Source organism: Triticum aestivum, chromosome 7A, assembly GCF_018294505.1.
Source record: "Triticum aestivum cultivar Chinese Spring chromosome 7A, IWGSC CS RefSeq v2.1, whole genome shotgun sequence".
In the NCBI taxonomy this organism is placed as follows: Eukaryota; Viridiplantae; Streptophyta; class Magnoliopsida; order Poales; family Poaceae; genus Triticum; species Triticum aestivum.
Genome location: NC_057812.1, coordinates 130,528,607 through 130,549,922, shown reverse-complemented (window position 1 = coordinate 130,549,922; position 21,316 = coordinate 130,528,607). Strand labels below are relative to the sequence as shown.

The window sequence follows — 21,316 nt, the reverse complement described above, 5'->3', positions numbered from 1 at the left end:
TACCCTCAAGGATAACTTCTTTTTTGTGCTATCTTCTGAGCGGGATTGTTCTCACAAAAGAAACTATAATTATAAGGAAGAAAGTAGCGCCTATGTCTCAGTTAGCTGATAATTAACCATCTCAGTCAGTTTTCTAAACTTGTTCATACATACAAATCTGAAATGATGTTCACTGTACAAAAAGTGTAATATTGTCTCGTCTGATTGAGAATTAAGTTTTCAGTAAATTTTACAGATACGATCGTTCAACTAGTGCACAAACTTGCAACATTTGTCCCCAACGTTCAATTTTCAAATATAAAATCTTGCATGGATCTCAACTTCAAATCAACGGTCGGTGTTGATCGCAAATCCATTAAAAGAAAGTGGTGGGAGATTACAGATTAGAGCTTCTTGTTTTTGTGATGAAAGACGAGACTAGTACAACGCATGTCATATTCCCCGCTTTATGTCATCTAGCCCTTTTGCCTCCCACCTTTAGGATTCTCATATGATGGAAAATTAGCTACTAGGGTTTGGGAAGGGGTTATGTTCAGAATAGCCATATACTCCCTCCGTTCCTAAATATTTGTCTTTCCAGACATTTCAAATGACTACTACATACGAATGTATGTAGACATATTTTAGAGTGTAGATTCACTCATTTTGCTTCATATGTACTCCCTCCGTTCCAAAATAGATGACTCAACTTTGTACTAACTTTAGTACAAAGTTGGGTCATCTATTTTGGAACGGAGGGAGTAGTCACTTGTTGAAATGCCTAGAAAGACAAATATTTAGGAACGAAGGGAGTATATATATTGGTTTATATGACCATCAGAACGATGTTAACTTTGATAAGAAAGTTCTCTATTATCCTCTAAATCAGGTGATCAAATGCGGTGGCTTACCACGATCGTGGGCCCCATTGCAAAGAGCAGAGTTCAGAGAAGTGATGTCAACAGGGGAAGGTCGTGGTCATAGACGTATTTTCTGCTACTAGTTGGCCCACCTGCAAGCGACTAGGCGATGGCAGACTTTTCTGAACTTCAATTTACTTATTATCCGCCTAGTTGCTTATCATATGTCTGTTCAGATGTTGTGACTTGTTTGGATGGTACGTGTAACAAGTACTCTTGTTTGCATGGTGAATCCCCTCGATTTAGGGCCAGTTCTTTTGAGTGCCGCTGGGGAAATAAGCTACTCTAGAAATAAGTCACAGATAAGCTGTTGTGGAAATAAGCCCATGAAAATAAGCTATCCAGTTCTTTTCACTTCCTTTCATTTAGCTTATTTCCTCATCTGTTAGGTGAATAGTCCGTAATACCCTTGAATAGTATGGAAGGGGAACAGCGGGGGCGCACAACCAGGGCATTGGCAACGGCTGCTCTGGCTCGGGCTCCCGGCCAGCTGCGACGCGCCTCGGTGCTCCGGAGTGGGGCGCCGTCCACCGGAGTGGTGCCCTGGCCGGACCGACCAGGAGCTGTTGCGAGGGAGGAGCCGTGCCCTAGGAGTCGCACCAGAGGACAGAGAAGCGGCGGAAGATAGGCTCCTACTCACCTTCCATGTGGCCGGAGCTAGCCGCGACGAGGAGCCCAGGGACCGGCGGCGGCGGCGGCGAGGAACCCTAGCCTTCGCGGCGTGCGAGAGCGAGAGGGGATCGAGCGAGGCGACGGGTTTCCTTTCTGCGGGGGGTCGGGTCGGGTGACGCGGGCTGGAACCTAGGAGGGGTATTTCCTTTGTAATTTGAGCGAACAACAGTGCCATTTTGGTATACCCCTTCGGTTTTAAGTCATAAGCTGCGGGAAGCTACTCTACCCCCAGCTTTTTTCCATCATGAAGAAACTAGCGGTGGAAATAAGTTGAGCCAGCTTCTCAAAACGAGTTCTTTTGGGCTTCTAGCTTATTTCTGTCATAAGCTGGTAGAAGCCACAAAAGAACTGGCCCTTAAAATCCGAAGAGCAACATGGCTCTTCCTTTTCTAAACATGGAAGTGAATGAGAAATCTTAGAATTATTTTTTGCGAACACGCAAAAGACATACATGTCGATTTATTAGAAGAAAGAGAGAGCACAGAGAATCCAGCGACAAGCCACGGTTACAAGGGACAACATAGAGATGACGGGCAAGCTACCACAATGTCACAACCTATAGAACAACAGGCGACGGAACGACAGGGCCGAGGCCACATTGAAAGAGAGCGTGGCATGCCAAACTTCCTTGGGAAACACACAACCAAGCCTCGTGTTTAATTGAAGGGAAAAAACATATTATTATCGTTTCCAATGTGTCCAAAATGCCCTTCTTAAACCCTAAGATTTAGGCATGAGCTCACATGTAACCATGTGGGACCCACCCTAAATTTTGGGATTTTTAAGGGAATTATTTTGGTGCTTTGGAATCGATCAAAATAAATAAATAAGTAATTGGAAACAAAATAAAATAAACAAAAAAGTTTTTTGTTGTAAGTAGAAACAAAACAAAATAAATAAAGCAAAAAAGAAAACAAAAAAACTGAGAAAAAAAATTGCCACCTACTAGGCCACCACGGTCTGAATACGACTAAAAACCCATTCATGGGCTAGGATTCAGGCCCGCAGAAGGCCCAGTAGGCCCATAGGCATAGAAGTGTTAGATTTGGCTCATAGGCCTGCAATTCAGAGGAGTTCGGAAGGGAAGAGGCAACCGAGCTTATAAACAGGTGTCGAACGCTCTCAACTAGCGAGATGAGACTAAACTCCCACCACCAAGCCGTTGTGCAAGGCCTTTGGTCCCGGTTGGTGGCACCAACCGAGACTAAAGGGGGGAATTGGTCTCGGTTCGTGGCACCAACCGGGTCCAATGCCCACCCTTTAGTCTCGGTTGGTGCCACCAACCGGGACCAAAGGCCTCTGCTTCCCGCCCTTTGGGCTGCTGAAAAGAGACGCCACCAACCGGGATTAACGGTGGCATTGTGATGTCTACTACACAACCTTCTTCTTGTAGACGTTGTTGGATCTCCAAGTGCAGAGGTTTGTAGGACAGTAGCAAATTTTCCTCAAGTGGATGACCTAAGGTTTATCAATCCGTAGGAGGTGTAGGATGAAGATGGTCTCTCTCAAGCAACCCTGCAACCAAATAACAAAGAGTCTCTTGTGTCCCCAACACACCCAATACAATGGTAAATTGTATAGGTGCACTAGTTCGGCGAAGAGATGGTGATACAAGTGGTATATGGATGGTAGATAAATATTTTTGTAATCTGAAAATATAAAAGCAGTAAGGTAACTGATGATAAAAATGAGCATAAACGCTATTGCAATGCGTTGAAACAAGGCCTAGGGTTCATACTTTCACTAGTGCAAGTCCTCTCAACAATAATAACAAAATTGGATCATATAACTATCCCTCAACATGCAACAAAGAGTCACTCCAAAGTCACTAATAGCGAAGAACAAACGAAAAGATTATGGTAGGGTACAAAACCACCTGAAAATTATCCTTTCTGATCGATCTATTCAAGAGTCCGTAGTAAAATAATATGAAGCTATTCTTTCCATTCAATCTATCATAGAGTTCGTACTAGAATAACACCTTAAGACACAAATCAACCAAAACCCTAATTTCACCTAGATACTCCAATGTCACCTCAAGTATCCATGGGTATGATTATACGATATGCATCACACAATCTCAGATTCATCTATTCAACCAACACAAAGAACTTCAAAGAGTGCCCCAAAGTTTCTACCGGAGAGTCAAGACGAAAACGTGTGCCAACCCCTATGCATAGGTTCATGGGCGGAACCCGCAAGTTGATCACCAAAACATACATCAAGTGGATCAATAGAATACCCCATTGTCACCACGGGTATCCCACGCAAGACATACATCAAGTGTTCTCAAATCCTTAAAGACTCGATCTGATAAGATAACTTCAAAAGGAAAACTCAATCCATTACAAGAGAGTGGAGGGGGAGAAACATCATAAGATCCAACTATAATAGCAAAGCTCGTGATACATCAAGATCGTACCACCTCAAGAACACGAGAGAGAGATCAAACACATAGCTACCGGTACATACCCTCAGCCCCGAGGGAGAACTACTCCCTCCTCGTCATGGAGAGCATCGGGATGATGAAGATGGCCACCGGAGAGGGATTCCCCCTCCGGCAGGGTGCCGGAACGGGTCTAGATTGATTTTCGGTGGCTACGGAGGCTTCTGGCGGCGAAACTCCCGATCTATTGTGCTCCCCGAAGTTTTTAGGGTATATGGATATATATATATAGGAGGAAGAAGTACGTCGGTGGATCTCCGGGCTGTCCACGAGGCAGGGGGGTGCGCCCAGGGGGTTGGGCGCGCCCCCACCCTTGTGGGCAGCCCGGGACTCTTCTGGTCCATATCCGATACTCCGCGGGCTTCTTCTGGTCCAAAAATAAGCTCCGTGAAGTTTCAGGTCAATTGGATTCCGTTTGATTTTTCTTTTCCGCGATACTCTAAAACAAGGAAAAAACTGAAACTGGCACTGGGCTCTGGGTTAATAGTTTAGTCCCAAAAATAATATAAAAGTGTTTAGTAAAGCCCATAAACATCCAAAATAGATAATATAATAGCATGAATACTTCATAAATTATAGATACGTTGGAGACGTATCAGTCACTACTCGCCGGCACATGTCCGTGCTACCTCCTGCTTCCTATCGGTACTTAGGAGAGGATACAAATGCCACCTATGTGCCTGAGCTTTCCCATCTTGTTTCCTCGCCCTCCCCCCTCTCTCATTTCGAGCATGCTCGTGAGAGACCCGTCATCACTGTCCACCATTAGGGTGGCTACCATCGCCCCCTCGGCAAACCAACATGCCACCGAGATCCGCCACCTCGCATTGGCCCTCCCCACGGAATAAATCGACGTTGGGGGCCCTACACCGAGCGAAACGATGCCATCTCCCCCTAACACTTTGTCGTCGACGATTCACCGCCTACCGCCCACCCTCGACCTCGTCGTCTTCGTCACTAGAACCATGGTGTCGATGCTAAAGCCGACGAATCTCGGATAGGGGGTTCCAAGCTGGTGATCTGAGCAAGATGATAGCAGGAGAAAATAGGGACACGATGTTTTACCTATGTTCGAGCCCTCTCAAGGAGGTAAAACCCTATCTCCTGCTCTTGTTTATATTGATTTTGAAGAGGTACAAAGTACAATATGATCTAACTCGAGATCATATGAATGAGTTCTAGCCTCTAAAGCTTGTAATCCCGCCTCTATGATCTAAACGCCACGACTTGTATAGGCACCGGGAGTATCTAGAATTTACACATGGTCGGCTACAATCTAGGGATACACATTCCCATCATTTAAATGTGCCTTGAAGTGTATGCCAAGTCTTCGAAAATCTTAATCTTGATTATGCCGAGGGCCAGTGCCTGTATGACCCATCCATCAGTTATTGGTGGGTCCTCGACCCGACACAAAAGTAACGGGTCAACGTGATAAGCACCCCTAGTCCAGGACACCAACAGTAATCCCTAAACTAGTCTTCAAGTCGAGGACACCGAGCTTCAACTGTGTTTCCGAGTGAACCACAATTATGCTCCGCGTGAAACACAACTATGCTTTATGAAAAGTGAAAAGCACACTTGTGCTTCTGCGTGAAACTTGAAAAGTAAAAAGGCACAACTCCTCCCCCCACAAAAAAAATGAAAAGCGCTTTCTTGTTTCCAGTTTTCATATTTTGCCTTTTTCCCTTCTTTTCCCTTTTTTATTTACATTTGTTTTCCTTTTTGGAAAAAAACAACTATCCAAATTTATTAACATTAGAGTTTGTTTCGATGATTTTGATGTGGGAAAGGCAATTGTGAAAATAGTTCATGAAAGACGTATGGTTCAAAACATCAAACATTTTGAAAAAATGGATCTATGAAATAAACACAAAACTCCCAACTCATAACAGATGTCGACTAAATAGTGTGTGACTGCGTGGTTGGATGGTTAATAGAATAGTGGTATCCCCTGCCCATCAGAGTTCAAGTCCTAGGCTTGACATTAATGCTCACATTTTTTTCGGATTATTCTAAACCTTTCGACGGTATGTGCTCAGTGGGAGAAGACGTTTCCATCGACTATGAAGGCCTTTGTTGAAACTTCATCAATCTCAAGATGATGTGCCGACTCAGTCTCTCAGATGTGTTTATAAAGGTAGAGTGTGTGTTCTTGTGTTCATATGCGTGAGTGTATCCTGTGCATATGAACAACTTTAATTGTACTGTGTTAGAAAAAAAGAGTGTATGACTTGTCACCACAGCAGGAGGTGTGGAGTGACTTTGCAAGGGTACCTGTAATTAGGCCAACTCCACCGCGCAACTCAATCCTGTCCGCGCGCGTCCGTTTGGGGTAAAACAAACGAACCAGACAGCCCAGCGCGCAGGCACAAACGGACTTTTGTCCGTTTTCTGTTCGCGTTCGACCCATCTCCAGCCCAAGTTTGCATCACTTTTGGGGTGAAACGGACATCACGCGCGCGCGGGCCGTCTGCGCCTGTTCTCCCCTGGCCCGCCCGTCGGTAGCACAGGGGCGCCTTTTTTTATCCGCCCCTCCCTCCCTCCGGTCGCACCCCCTCTACTCTTCCCCTCGCCGCCGCCGCCATTGATTTGCGCAGCCGCCGGCCGCGCGCTCGCCCAGCCCCTTCCCCGCGGCGCCCCCGAGCTACCCAACCACGGCCACCTGATTTGCGCACCCGCCAGCCGAATTTGAGGCGGATCCGGTTGGTCTTGAGCTCGCCCGGCTGTGGGAGGCCTCGCCACGCCATGGATTGGCCGGGCAACGGGCCGGAAGGCCCGGATAGGGCCGCAAGGCCATATGCAGGCAGTGGCTCCCCCTCTAGCCGCTGGGATCTACACCGTCGGTGGTCCGCCGACAGATACACGAATGGCGATCGGCCGGGCTTGGTGCTAGCCTAAAAGCTCGTCGGTGCACCGTTGCCACTCATTAAGTGCGACCACTGCCCAAACAAGGGTGTGCGCCGCGTGTCTACAACGCCGAAACATCCCGAATGGATGTTTATCAAGTGTTTAAACAATGGGGTATGCGCTCTTTTTAGCTTCGGTTTGTGTTTTAGATTTGAGTAGTAGTGCTAACTTCAAATTTTCTTGTGTAGCGTGGATGCAAGTTTTGGTATTGGGAAGAAGAGTACATCGATATATTGATAGAGCGTAATTTAGTAGATGTTCATGCCCTTTTAGCTACTCCCTCCTTCCATCTATATAGGGCCTAATGCGTTTTTTAAGACCGCCTTTGACTATTGGCAAGATTAATAGTACATGACATGCACAATATGAAAATTATATAATTGAAAGCTCCTTTCACACACGAATCTAACGATGTGCTTTGTGTAAGTTGCATGTCATATATTATTGATCTAATATTTGGTCAAAGTTAGCCTCGAAAAACGCATTAGGCCCTATATAGATGGAAGAAGGGAGTAGCATAGATGTTGTAGATAAGACAAGTGCACTTGTTACTAGATTAGAGGCTAGACACGAGACTAGATGCGAGGAAGCAACCTCTACTTCTTTATACTCGAAGAAAAAAGAAGCACGCAAGATCGAGGCTCCTCCGCAAATAAACAATGGATGCATTGAGAAGGCACCAATCCAACTTACAGGAGCAGTTATGGAAGTTGGATATCTTCTAAAATGTATTCTTGTGATTTTTATTTTCTTTGGTCTTACTTTTCTAATCAAAATTTGGTGATGTATTCTCATGTACCAAAAATGAATGATAAAAAAAAGTTAAGAGCTTGCAGAGAAAAAAATACGCGGATAGGATGCGGCCGGGGTGCGTCCGTGCGTTTGGCGCACGGTCACCGCATCCCAAAAATGATCCGGACACGATCCCATTGTCCTATCCAACGGACAGAATCCGGGCAAAACGGACATCCGTTTGGCGGTCAAGTTGGCCTTATGATTTCAAAAATCAAAAAGGAAAAAGAAACCGTGCGCTCGACACAGCAGGAACGGATCGGTAGGCGGTGGACAGAGAGGAGTGGATCGATCTAGGCGCGCGATGCGGGCGATGGTCTGCGAGGGTCCGGCGCGCTCGAGGGGATCCAGGCGAGGCGCGCGATGCGCGTGACCCGGGGGCGACGAAGGAGCCGCCGGCCTAACCCGGATCAGGCCTAACCCCAGAAGACCGGAGTCCGGAGCAGACAGATCTCCGGGGGGAGGGAAATGGAGCAGCTGCTGGGAGCTCAGCAGCACTCCCACTCCTCCCTGTCCCCGAGGACCCCGCCGACCCGGCCGCACCTCCAGCACGCCGCCTCCAACCGGTTCCGGGATCACCACCAGCCCCAGCCCCACGCCGGGCTCAAGATCCTCCGCATCACCCCGCCCTTCTTCCTCCTCCTGCTCGCCGCCGTCTACCTCCTCGCCTCCGTCACCATCCTCTCCGCGCCGGCGCCCCTGCTCCGCGCCCCCAGGAAGCCCGACAGGCTCGTCGTCCCCACGCCCGCGCCGGTGCCCCCCTCGCGGCCGCCCTCCCCGGAGCTGCTCGAGCTCGACAACGGCAGGGTTCGCGCCAGGATCAGCAATGTCGGCGCCGCCGTCACCTCGCTGCTTGTCCCGGACAAGAACGGTACGTTTGTTTGCTGCTGCTGCGGGCTGGCTCGTTGCTGATTTGTTACGGTTGTGGTTGTGGTTGTGATTGTCGTCCCGTGTGCCTCCGCAGGGGTTCTTGCTGATGTGGTGCTTGGATTCGACTCCCTGGATCCGTACCTGGTTAGTTCTTGATCTGTGCCTTTCGATTTGCAGCGGTGTGTTAGCCAATTTCGGTGCATTCTCGGATAGGATTACTGTCCGAGGACCGGAAAGGGAATGTTTCTTGGTTTCTGGCTTTTGGATATCATTTTTTTTTGGATGGGACTTTTGGAAGTCAATCAACTAGCCTAGTGGCCTTGTTTTCTTTTGTACCCTCGCCCCACATGTTTTGTAGTGTAATAATGTTTGTGCTGAGACCCCCTCGCATAAGAATGCATTGCCACATTAAAAAAAAAGATGATCTGACCGTGCAATCAAGGATGTGAGACAGGGTTCTAACCGCGTGGCAGGCGTGGTGAGCAAATCTTCAAATCATTCAAATTAGATAAGAGTTCGAGTATCATATTAGTCCTCCCGTATGGGGGTATCATATCAAGTATGCCAACTAGGCAATTTAGCTGAGGTGGCAATTTAGTATTATGATGCTTTTATCCACGTTAAATGAAAAAAGTTACTAAGAAATAAATTCTACCCACAACTTTGTATCGAGATTCTACAAATGAATAAATGAAGTGATAGTATGATACTATGCTTTCGGATTGGGGAGGTAGTATCATAGACTAATCTATGATACTATCCACTACGAGGGGTCTGATGTCTCAATCTTGGCTCATTGGGGTATTTTAAGGGGTACGCCGTCGATCATAATGGTGTTGTGAATAAAACCATACAAGATGGATATCATGCTAGCATACTATTCTTCTAATTTTATGTTTATTTTGAGGGACCGGCTCGAGATGCCCTTATGTGCATGTTACTTATATGCATTACATCTACTGCTGATCTTATATGATTAGATCTACTTATACTTATATATCGATACATTTGTTTGGTGCTGATGGTTTGTGTTCTCTTATTTTTAGAATGGCACCTCGCCTTACTTTGGCTGCATTGTTGGGCGAGTTGCAAATAGAATCAAGGATGGAAAGTTTACTTTAAATGGCGTGCAATATAGTTTGGGCATCAACAACCCACCTAACACTCTTCATGGTAAGACATAGGAGGCCTGAGTTGTAATGCTTACAGTTTGCTTATCCTCCTACCCTGCTGCCAAACATTTGTGACTGATTGAGACTGCAGATGACCGTGATATTTCTGCTAAACAGAATTAATATACAATAAACGGAATTAGTATACAATAAGGAGGATCTTCTTCAGTGAGACGCCATGGGACATGTGGGTAATTAGATTCACCTTTAAAACATTAGCTACTATTTTTAGTTGGATGGTTCATTGATATTTAAGTTGCCAATGATATGAGTTTACGCTCTATTTTATGAATTTAGACCCCCAAAAAATCAGGATCTGAATATTTTGCGCCTAAATGGAAAAGGATGCGCAGGGGATCATTTTACCATTTTAATATGCTACTGTGGTCTTTTTTGGAATAGTAAAGACTTAGTCGCTCAAAACTCTTTTTCATAGATAGACAACTTTTGATTTTGAACCCCCAAAGCCTTGCTATAATAAGCTATGGGATGCCCCTCTTGAGATAGAACAACAGTTATTCCAGTGGCAAAAACAACAACCTCTATGCTAAACTGTTTTTGGAAGTCTGGTAGTGCCAAAACAGGTGGAGGCCATTGCAGCTTTGAGTTGATTGAAAGCATGTTGTGCTTCGGGTGTCCACAGGAATTGCTTATTCTTCTGAAGTACTAGTTGAGTGAGGGGTTTTGCCAATTAACTGTAGCCTTTCACTCTATAATAACCTGTTAGGTCCCAAAACCCTCTGAGTTGAGTGACATTATCAGGGACTGGCCAGCTTATTATTGCAGTAGTTTTCTCAGGATCTGTAGCTACTAGCCTACTACTTTTTTGAACCGGGCCTCGACCCCTTTCCATTAAAAGCATAACGGAAATACATAGTTCAGAACACCACGGATCCAAAAGCCACAAGCAACATAAGGAAGCTAGAAAGGGGGGGGGGGGGGGGCGAGTTCAAGGCACCACTGGGAAACCCGCCATGAGCACTCGTCATCGAGCAGCTCATTACGGGGTGAAAACCCAGCGACACCTGTGATCACGCGAACATCTAGGACCTAAACACCAGGAAAGCTCCAAAAGGAACCCGAAACAGTCTAAAACCACCAAGTTTATAGGCTCACAAACGAGCAAAACAGAGCACCCGCGCAGGAGTGAAGGCCTATCCTGACAGACGAAAGCTCGGAGCCTCGAAGAGATGTAGAAGGGGATCAGTTCGAAGCTGAGTTGGTTGGAGCCGCGCAGATTCTCATCATCATCGAAGCACTGGACCTGAGCATCTTGGCTCCGCGCTCCATGGCCTCCCGATCATCACCAGCCACCAAACCTGCCCAATACACCAAAAAACCACAAGCAGCATATACCACATTAAAGGGGCTTTTGAGATCTTTTTCAAAAGTAGCCTGGTTACGATTGTTCCAAATCGCCCAACAAACTGCTGCCAAACCAGAGGTGTAAAATTTGGTCCCATCAGGAAGGAAAATGTAACACCAGGAAAAGTACTGCCAAATGTTGTTTGGACAGAGAGACGTGCCCAGCACACATCCAACCGTCCTCCATACCACCCGAGCAACAGGGCAAGTAAAGAAAAGATGCTGCGAGGTTTCCACATTATTACAGAATGAGCATTTAGGATTGCCTGCCCAGTTACGCCTTCTCATGACTTCTCTAGTCAGAACCGCGTCCTGGAACACTTGCCAAAGAAAAATTTGGATTTTGAGGGGGATTTTTGCTTTCCAGATCCATCTATAGTCACATCCAGCCAGAGGCCTTTCCAAATAGGTATAAACCGATTTGGTCGAGAATTTACCTTTTTTACCCAAAACCCAACTAATCTGATCAGTCTCATCAGATAAATGCCAGGAGTTAACCACCTCAACCAGATCATTCCACTGATCCGTGAGGGGAGGATGCAAATTTCTTCTAAACAGGTCATCACCCTCAAAATTTTTAAACTCAGCCACAGTAATTTCCTGACAGTTGCAAATGTGGAATAAGGCTGGAAATTTATCTCTCAAGGGGGCAGCACCTCTAATAGGATCATTCCAAACTCTGGCTATATTACCAGAGTTTAAGATCACTTTCCTCCCTGCCAAATATACTTCCTTTACTTTCATAATAGCTTTCCAAATGGGGGAAACTTTTCACCGAGGGTAAAACTAGCCTACTACTCCCTGTCCGGAAATGATATGACCCAAATATTCCAGCTGACTGGTAGCAGAAACACATTTACTTTGCTTTGCAAACAATTGGTTTCGTTGCAAGATCTCAAACACTTGCTCTAAGCGTCTCACATGTGTAGTAAGAGAGGGGCTGTATACCAAAATGCCATCCATGAATAGAAGGACAAATTTTCTCATGACAGGCTGGAATAAGGAATTGATCAGGCACTGAAAGGTGGCAGGTACATTTGTTAGACCAAGTGGCATTACCCTGAACTGGAAATGACCATGGTGAGTTTTAAATGAAGTTTTAGCTTCATCTTCTCGCGCCATCCTGGTATGATGAAACCCACTTCTAAGACCCAACTTGGTAAAACAAGAGGCACCAGCTAACTCATCAAGTAGCTACTCAACAATGGTTAGTGAAAATTTGTTCTGAACTGTGGCCATGTTCAACCTTCTATAATCCACACAAAACTCCAGATGTTGTCCTTCTTTTTAACCAGTAGAATAGGAGATGCAGAAGTGCTCATACTTGGTGTAGCAATGCCTGCCTTGATCATCTCAGCCACTTGCCTTTCTATCTCATCCTTCTGGTGAGGAGCATATCTATAGGGCCTAGAATTTACAGGGCTGCCCCAGGTAGCAGTTTAATAGCATGATCAAAGCTTCTGTGAGCAGGGAGAGATTTTGCTTCCTGGAACACTTGTCTGATTTTTAACAACACTAACTGAATCTCCGTGGGCACAGTGGTATCATGTACAGTATCTGACAGAGGGCAAACCACAGCCAGAGCCCAAGCCCATATGTCATTAACTTGGTGCCACTGGTCAATCTCCTCTAGAGTAGCCTCCTGAGAAGTGGGCAGAGATGGTGAGACCACTCCCTGAAGTTTCACTGTTTGTCCCTGATATGGAAACTCCACCCGTTTGTCTTCCCAATTACACTGAACTTTGCTAACCAGTCCATTCTAAGGACAGCACCATAACCCTCCAGGTTAAGTACTTTCATTGGATGAGTAAAAAAGCCTTGTTGTATGTTCCACACTAACTCAGGCACTTCTGTATTGCAATGTAATATATCCCCATTTGCCACTTTGACTCTCATTGGTCTTGCTGGTCTGCTTGGCAAATGCTACCTATCCACAAATTATTGGTTCAGAAAACCGTGAGAGCTACCAGAATCTACTTCCTGAATCATTGCAGACACTGCTGCTTGAGCTACTGTATGTGGCAACTGTGTTTCCACATGACCCCTTGATTCTGGTTTGAGCCCCATAATAAATTGATTTACCAACATCAACCTTCCTATCATCAAAAAAAAAAAATCAACCTTCCAACAGCTGGATCATATATTTTAATGTGATACGCCAGCTGATCAAACTTCTCTTGTATTTCTCAACACTATCCACTTGCTTGAGCAAATACAATTCCCTTAACTTGTCCCTGTGGACATTGACTTCAAATTCCTGCAACAAATCTGTACTGAATTTCTGCCAATCTTGCCAGCTTGCTGTTAGTACTGAATTTCTGCTGCTGAACTAGATCGAGTGCACCGAATCGGTCTGACAAGGCCTTGATCTCAGCGAGCAGCTTCTCCTCCATACTTCTGATCCCGGTGACGACGTACTGTGGCTGGGTGCTAGGCTTGAGCAACGGAGCCGTGACTGCTCCCCCGAATCGACCTAACCGATCATAGGATTTATGCCCGATCGCTCGAAAGCAACCAGTGACCCGCTCTTGGAAATTTTACCAGTCGACCAAGAGAGTGTGAGACAGCGTAGCGGTGGACCAAAGAAGCTAAATACCAATTGTTATGACCTAGCCTATGATTGGGCTAGATGTAACAGCAGATCGGACGAACTTAGGAAGAACAGAGGGGAAGGAGCAGAGACTTGAGGAAGAACAGGGGAAGGGGAAATCAGATATTCATTTCATATTCGATGACTGCAAACAGTACACTGCAATGGCTTATAACTGGGCCACACTTCGATGACTGCAAACAGTACACTACAATGGCTTATAACTGGGCCACACCACACCTGCTGCCCTCCGGGTAACCCACTAGCAACTCAATGCCAAATCACCCACTTGATGGCGCCAACTGGAGTCCCTTCTTGCCTCGCTTTCCTCGATCGACTCGAACATCAGTTTCGTCCGTTAACGCCTGAACACCTTCTCCTGCATCTCTGTTGTTCTGTGGCTCTGTGCCGTGCTCTTCTCTGACACTCCGACAACTTGTGCCCTTGTCGCACTGCTAGAGCTATGTAGGAGTGTGACAGTATTTAGGGGTTAAAGCCCAGTTCTACCAATTTAAATTTGCAGGTCTCATGATGTAGTGAAGTTGTGGGGTACTCCCTCCGTCCGGAAATACTTGTCGAAGGAATGGATAAAAATGAATGTATCTAGAACTGAAATGCGTCTAGATGCATCCATTTCTCCGACAAATATTTGCGGACGGAGGGAGTATAATCTTGTTTATAGCCTTGAAGGGGAGCCTTGGCGCAGTGGTAAAGCTACTGCCTTGTGACCATGAGGTCATGGGTTCAAGTCCTGGAAACAGCCTCTTACAGAAATGTAGGGAAAGGCTGCGTACTATAGACCCAAAGTGGTCGGACCCTTCCCTGGACCCTGCGCAAGCGGGAGCTACATGCACCAGGTTGCCCTTTTTTAGGGAGTATAATCTTGTTTATGCATGTTTGGTTCATATAGACATGGCGAACTTTAACCTGATTTCTGTAACATCTGGTGCCGCTGTAGCTAGCATCATCCATGTTGAACAGCTGCAAGAACATGTAAGAAATTCCTTGAATCACACTAGTCCATCTGCTGTGCAGAATAAGTATTTGTGGCAGTCTGGGTTAAGGAGAATGGCTTATCTGAATATGCACTCTGTCAAGATCAATCATTTTTTGTATCATGGTCGATATAATCACAAACACACATAATATACATGCACAGAGAAAAAGATCACTATATTACTTGTGCTATCACATACTCAACTCTAATGCTGTGTGATATTAATTTTTCTAGGTGGATTTAAAGGGTTTGATAAAGTCATATGGGAAGTCGCTGAATATAACAAAGGGAAGACCCCATCAATCACCTTAAAATATTATAGTAAAGATGGAGAGGAAGGTACCGTGGCAACTAACTCCCATTGAACAGTTAACTACATGAAGGGTTGAAATTCACTATAATCTGACGGATCTCTCTCAAGTAAACAGGTTTCCCAGGTGATGTTTCTGTTACTGCCAGATATTCTCTTCCATCAAGCATGGAGTTGAAGCTAGAGATGGAGGCTACACCTTTGAACAAGGCCACACCTGTCAGTTTAGCACAACACACCTACTGGAACCTGGCAGGCCACGACTCTGGAGATGTGCTTGCACATTCTATCCAGATACGGGGATCTCAGATAACTCCAGTAGATCAAATTTCAATACCCACAGGCGAGTTTATGCAAGTGAGTGGCACGCCATTTGATTTTCTGTCTGAGGCTGAGATTGGCGAAAGGATCGGCCAAGTCCCTGGTGGTTATGATCACAACTATGTGCTTGATGATTCTCGCGAAGTGAAGTCAGGCTTGCGGCATGTGGCTAAGGTGACAGATCCGTCAAGCTTTAGGGTCCTAAACATTTGGGGGGATGCTCCTGGAGTGCAATTCTACACTGGTAATTTCCTTGCTGGCATTGTGGGGAAAGGAGGTGCAGTCTATGGGAAGCACGCAGGTCTCTGCCTTGAGACGCAAGGTTTCCCAAATGCGGTCAACCAACCTAATTTTCCATCAGTGATCGTTCGTCCTGGTGAGAAGTACATGCATACAATGCTGTTTGAGTTCTCTACCAAGTGAACTAGCTCTTGTAGAGATACACCTTTTTTTCCACGTCCTTTTCTTTTTCTTGTCTTAAGTTATGAATTTCTGACAGTGTTAGATAATACTAGCAGTAATTAGGAATGAAAGACACCATTTTTTCATAGGTAATGTTCCTTGTGACTGGTAACTGTTGTGAATTGGCGACATATTATACAGGATTAGCAATTCTAGCACGGAGTATGTAAGGAAAGAGGAAGAGAACAAACCATTTTTCCGAGGGATTTTGGTTGTACCAGCTGTACAGGAGTTAGCACGTTCTTCTATCATGTACTCCCTCTGTCCCATAATATAAGAACGTTTTTGACACTAGTGTAGTGTAAAAAACGTTCTTATATTATGGGACGGAGGGAGTAGTAGATTTTTTTACTTGTGGGAACGTCAGCTTCCCAAGTTTGTTCGAGTATTACTTTTTCTTTTCCGAATTTGTCTCGGTGTTGCATCTGAACTATCAAAACTTTTGCACCGTAAGCTTCATTATATTTTTTTTCTCCCCCAAACACTCAGATTTTTTGTTCGGTGACCTTCCCGCATTTTCCAGTGCGAACTTTGAGTTTTTTTAACCTTTTCTTATTCAGATACTCCTATTTATTTATTTTGGTAGATTTTACAATTTCCATTTATTTTTCACATCACTTATTGATTTTTAAACATCAAACTGCTCCTTTATTTTATTTTGAACTCCTTTGTTTTCTTCTGTAGCACATGAACATCTAGTAGCAACCCTTTTTTTGGCTTTAGTTTTTTACTATCTTTTTCTCATCCAAATTGCAATCAGCGTGGCTTTTGAACTGTTGGGTGTTTCACATCTGACTTGCACTCTGTTTTTTGTTCATAGTCCTAAACCGTTAATTGGAATGAAGCAAATGATATACTGTTGAAAACCTATTGAAAATGAGCAATTTTTTCGTGTTGACCATCTTTCAAATTCACCATGGTTTAAGAGCAGTGTTGAATACGGTAAAACTCATTTTTGAATGCCACACATTCAACTTTTGAACTTTTTCTTGATGTTACCTTTGAACTTTCAATTTTTTCACACCTCGAACTTTTGATCATTTTATGGCATCATATGTTTTGTTTTCTAAAGTTCCAAATGTCCTCTAAACTTCCAAATTTTATCCCCGTGAAATTTTGTGAATTTCTGTGGTTTGTTTTATGAACTTGTTATTTTCTTTTAATCTTTTTGAACCGTGCAGGCTACATCTTTTGAACAACATGTGAGGTGATCAGTAGATTCCGCCTCCTGGTCGCACAACGGACACGCAACATGGGACTGCAACCTGTGTTGCAGGTTCGTATCCGTGGTCCAGAGCCGCTGTAGCCGGAGTGGCTACCCGCGGGAGGAACTTGGTCCGCTAGACCCTATAAATCTCGGCAAAATTGACAAATTTGATCTATGGATGAAATCAAATCACAGAATGAATTGTCCGTGAAACTATTTCACGCGGCTGACCTTTTTGTGTGACGCTCGACATGAAGGCGCCACACTACACTGTGCAACGTCTCATAGATAGACGCTACACGCCTGGTCAGCGTCGCACCCGTGTGATCCGAAAATTACTAAGTCAGTGTGCAGCGCCTGAGAGCTAGGCGCCACACTATACAGTGTAGCGCCTAGCTTCTAGGCGTTACACTAGTGGTTGCTTCATTTTGTAGTGCAACCACTAGTGCAGCGCCTGAGAGCTAGGCGCCACACTATACAGTGCAGCGCCTAGCTCTTAGGCTCTGCACAATGACTTAACAATTTTTAGGCAATTTGGGGTGCAACATTGGCCAGGCGTGTAGCGCCTATCTGTGAGGCGTTGCACAGTGTAGTGTGGCGCCTTCGTGTCGGGCGTCACACAAAAAGGTCAGCCATGTGAAATAGCTTCATGGACAGTTCATTTTATGATTTGATTTCGTCCACGGGTCAAATTTGTCAAATTTGCCATAAATCTCAGAATCACTATTGGATTGTGTTGTGATGTGATTATTTTATATTTTTCATGGAAAATGAGCTACAAAGTTGAAAAATAAGGGTGAAACAAATACAAAAATTATCCCTGCATTTCTTTTTACAAAAAAGGCAAATGAGAATTATGGTAATCCACTGAAGCGGCAAATGTCGCAAATTCAGTTTGCAGTCCCTCCAATTCCTCTCGTTTGGTAGCGCTAGTACTGCGATGGTGATGTTAAACCTGGATTAAGGTTCAACCAAACTGAGAACCTTGCCTGGATTAACTCCAGTGAGGTTTTCATTTGTTTCCTTCGAAAAATGGAACCTACTAAGGTCTTCGTTGTTCAAAGGAAAAGTGTAGTAAATACACAGGAATTGGAATGGTAATTTTTTTATGGTTTTGCTATTCGAGCCTTTATTTCAAAGGAATGTAGCAATCACAAAATGATGGTCATTTTTATTTGGTCTTGGTTTTAGAGGAAAAACATAGTAATTTTACAATCCAATTGAACCTCCTTTTCATATCACAAATGATAGGTGACATACGATGTGACACGAAGCATTTTGGTTCTGACGTTTTCTACAACTAAGGCTATCATTTAAAAAAAATAAAATCTGCCATCCAAAAAGAACGTTATCATACTTGACAACTAAATTTGCCATCCTCGCGTCATTAAATTTGCTATAAACAACGCTCAAAGTTGCCATGTGTCCGTGCCACATGTGTGACACTTATCAGGGCCTTTTTAAATTCCTAAGCACAAAAAACAAGACTGAGATCATAAGGGCTGTTTGGTTTGTGACTATAGTTGCCACATGTTGCCACACATAAGATTATGCAACTTTGACCAATTTAGGAGAGTGTTTGGTTCAAGTTTTACCTTAGGCAATATACTTTTTGCCACACTAGGGCCCCACATGACATACACTCAAAAAGTGTGGCAAGATTCTCTTAGGCTTGCCAACTTGTGGCTCTCATTTTAAAGAACTAACCTTAAGACAAGTGTGGCAAGAAATATGTGGCAAAATGTGACAGTCCTAGGCCTAGAACCAAACAGACATAATAACATGCTAAAATACTTTTTGACGCAATTTGACTTTGATTTAACTCTGTTTATTAGGACTCGTATTCTCTATTACATGAACCGAACACTCGAGTATGTAAAATTCTAACGTTTTTCGTTTCTCTGTTTTAGACATACGTACATTATATCCAATTACTGTTGGTTTTTTCGTTTTCAGCGCTCGATGTGACTTGGTCTTAATAGTCTCCGTCGAGTGACATAACATATAAGAAAAAGAACTAAAAGATAAATTTGCACATATCTCAATGTAAAATCTCATGAATATAACATCGAATTGAGACGTCGACTCAAAATTAGCAAAATTGTTTCTAGAATCTCTTCCAAAGGAGGCCAAAGTACTAGCTAATTTTTTTAATAATACATTTTTTTATTAATTTGCACAAATATTATGCTCAAAAAATAATTTTTGAAAATAATACACCGTTGGCCCGCAGCAGGCCGAGTGGACCTAGTCGGCCCACAACAGGCCGACTGAGACCCTATCGGCTAGCTGCTGGCCGATTGGCCTGTCGGCCACCAGTTCAGGTCCAGTCGGCCAGTAGTGGGCCGATAGAGTCTAATTGGCCTGCCGTGGGCCGACAGCGACTAATTGGCCTGCCGTGGGCCGACAGGGACTAATTGGCCTGCTGTGGGCCGACTGGTGCATGCCACCTTTTTTTCCCGAACGCTCCCTGGATTTTTTATAAACTATGACGTATTTCGTGCAACCCTTTGCCCGTAATATTTTCCCGCCATATGTTCGCGCCAACTCTTTCCCGCCACCCGTTTCCCGCCATATGTTCGCGCCAGCTCTTTCCCACCACCCGTTTCCCGCCATACCGCAGTCGTTCTTTCCCGCCATTTTCTCATCCCTACCTATAAAACCCCCTTCAGACAGAGGAGGATAAGCATTCCAGTGTAGTGTAGTTGAGATGTTCCATTATCCTTTTGATCGTAGTTTTCACCCTGAGATGAGCAGGACTCTTCTGAGGCTAGCTACCGATTTCAGGATGGACAATAGGATAGTTCCATGGGACGAACTCACCGGTAGTGACACCATAATGAATGAGTTGGCTCACGAATTACGTATGTCTGGGTGGCCTGAAAGGACCTATGAGGAGGTACGTATAGAACTTTTTAGGTTGCATGCAAGGTGGAAGAAGGTAGTGGAGCCGGAGAGTGAAACTTTCAGAAGGACTACAGAAAAGCATCCATTTTTATGGACTGAGAAGAGCGAGGACGAAGATGATATCTTCATGCCGCCGCTTCCGGGTTCTGCATCATCAAAGAGCAAGAGTTTTGCATCGTCCAAGGGCAAGAGTACTGCATCCTCGAAGGGCAAGAGTTTTGCATCGTCCAAGGGTAAGAGTTCTGCATCCTCGAAGGGCAAGAGTTCTGCATCGACGGAGGATGACGATGCGGACCTCAAACCTTCTTTCTTGATTACCGATGGCCACTACAGTGTGTGATCTAGCTTTTTGCATCTTGTTGTCCATGTACTTCGTGACTCTTTCACAGTACCGTGTATTCGAGTTGTTGAAGATATGTCCCTCTGCTTTTTGACATCTATCTCTGAAATACTTGACAGTGCCATAGAAAATACCCTCAACGATGGCTGTAAGTGGCAATGCTCGGTTTCCTCTGAGGACAAATTTGTATGTTTCTGCGAGGTTTGTTGTCATGACACCGTATCGTGCTCCATGTGTGTCATGTAGCAAAGACCACCTCTCTAGAGGCTCATGCTCTATCCACTGCTCGAAGGTTTTAATCGACCTCCCAAGCCTTCTCCTAGTACCAGGTGGGTCAAAGCCTGGCAGGTCACATAGCCCAACAGGCTCCTCCTCCACGGCCGCTGTTCCCGTTGCCAACCGTGCAGCTACTGCTTCAACATGTGCCCTCACCGCTGCATCTCTTGCAACTTTCCTGTCCCTCACGTGTCTCTGCGTGCACACATTAAGTCTGTCGCGTATCAAATTGTACTTCCATAGCTGGTTCTGCTTGCAGAGTTTTTTGAACAGATTCATCAGGTTCTTATTTCTAAACTGCGAGAAGAAATTAGCCCCCAGATGGCGCATGCACCAACGGCTCTGCAAGTCCTGCCATGGAACTTGTTCCTCAAGGCCTGGGTTTGTCAGTGTCCTTATCACACTGAGTATACCTGCATGCCTGTCATGAAGGATGCACACATTTGGCTTCTCCTTCACAACTGATATTTTCAACTGCCTGAAGAACCATGTCCAACTTTCAATGTTCTCACTCTCCACAAAAGCAAATGCGAGTGGGACGACTTGATTTTGGCCGTCTTGACCTATGGCTGTCAGGATCTGACCCTTGTACTTGCCTGTGAGAAAAGTACCGTCAACACATATCACCGGTCGGCAATGCTTGAAAGCTTCGATGCATACATCGAAAGAGAAGAAGAGACGATGCAGCACCCTCACAGTTGGGAACTCTGGTATGAACATGTCTTGGATATCGATATAGGTGACTGGATTCCGCTGCTGCAGGGTGTGGAGGAGCTGGAC

General features: G+C 44.9%; 1 protein-coding gene across 1 annotated transcript; it reads left to right on the top strand.

Moving 5' to 3' along the window:
* Positions 1–7,949: 7,949 nt before the first annotated feature.
* Positions 7,950–16,026, top strand: LOC123148620 (galactose mutarotase). The gene is made up of 5 exons (XM_044568082.1): positions 7,950–8,590; positions 8,684–8,733; positions 9,636–9,762; positions 14,948–15,052; positions 15,142–16,026. The coding sequence occupies exons 1-5, from the start codon at positions 8,188–8,190 to the stop codon at positions 15,765–15,767; spliced, it is 1,311 nt and encodes a 436-aa protein (XP_044424017.1). The 5' UTR covers positions 7,950–8,187; the 3' UTR covers positions 15,768–16,026.
* Positions 16,027–21,316: the final 5,290 nt, after the last annotated feature.

Excerpts from the sequence above, each read along its gene's own strand:
- LOC123148620 (XM_044568082.1), top strand. The coding sequence starts at position 8,188 with ATGGAGCAGCTGCTGGGAGCTCAGCAGCACTCCCACTCCTCCCTGTCC. Across the intron at positions 9,763-14,947 it reads CCCACCTAACACTCTTCATG|GTGGATTTAAAGGGTTTGAT; the intron begins GTAAGACATAGG and ends TAATTTTTCTAG. Across the intron at positions 15,053-15,141 it reads TAGTAAAGATGGAGAGGAAG|GTTTCCCAGGTGATGTTTCT; the intron begins GTACCGTGGCAA and ends TCAAGTAAACAG.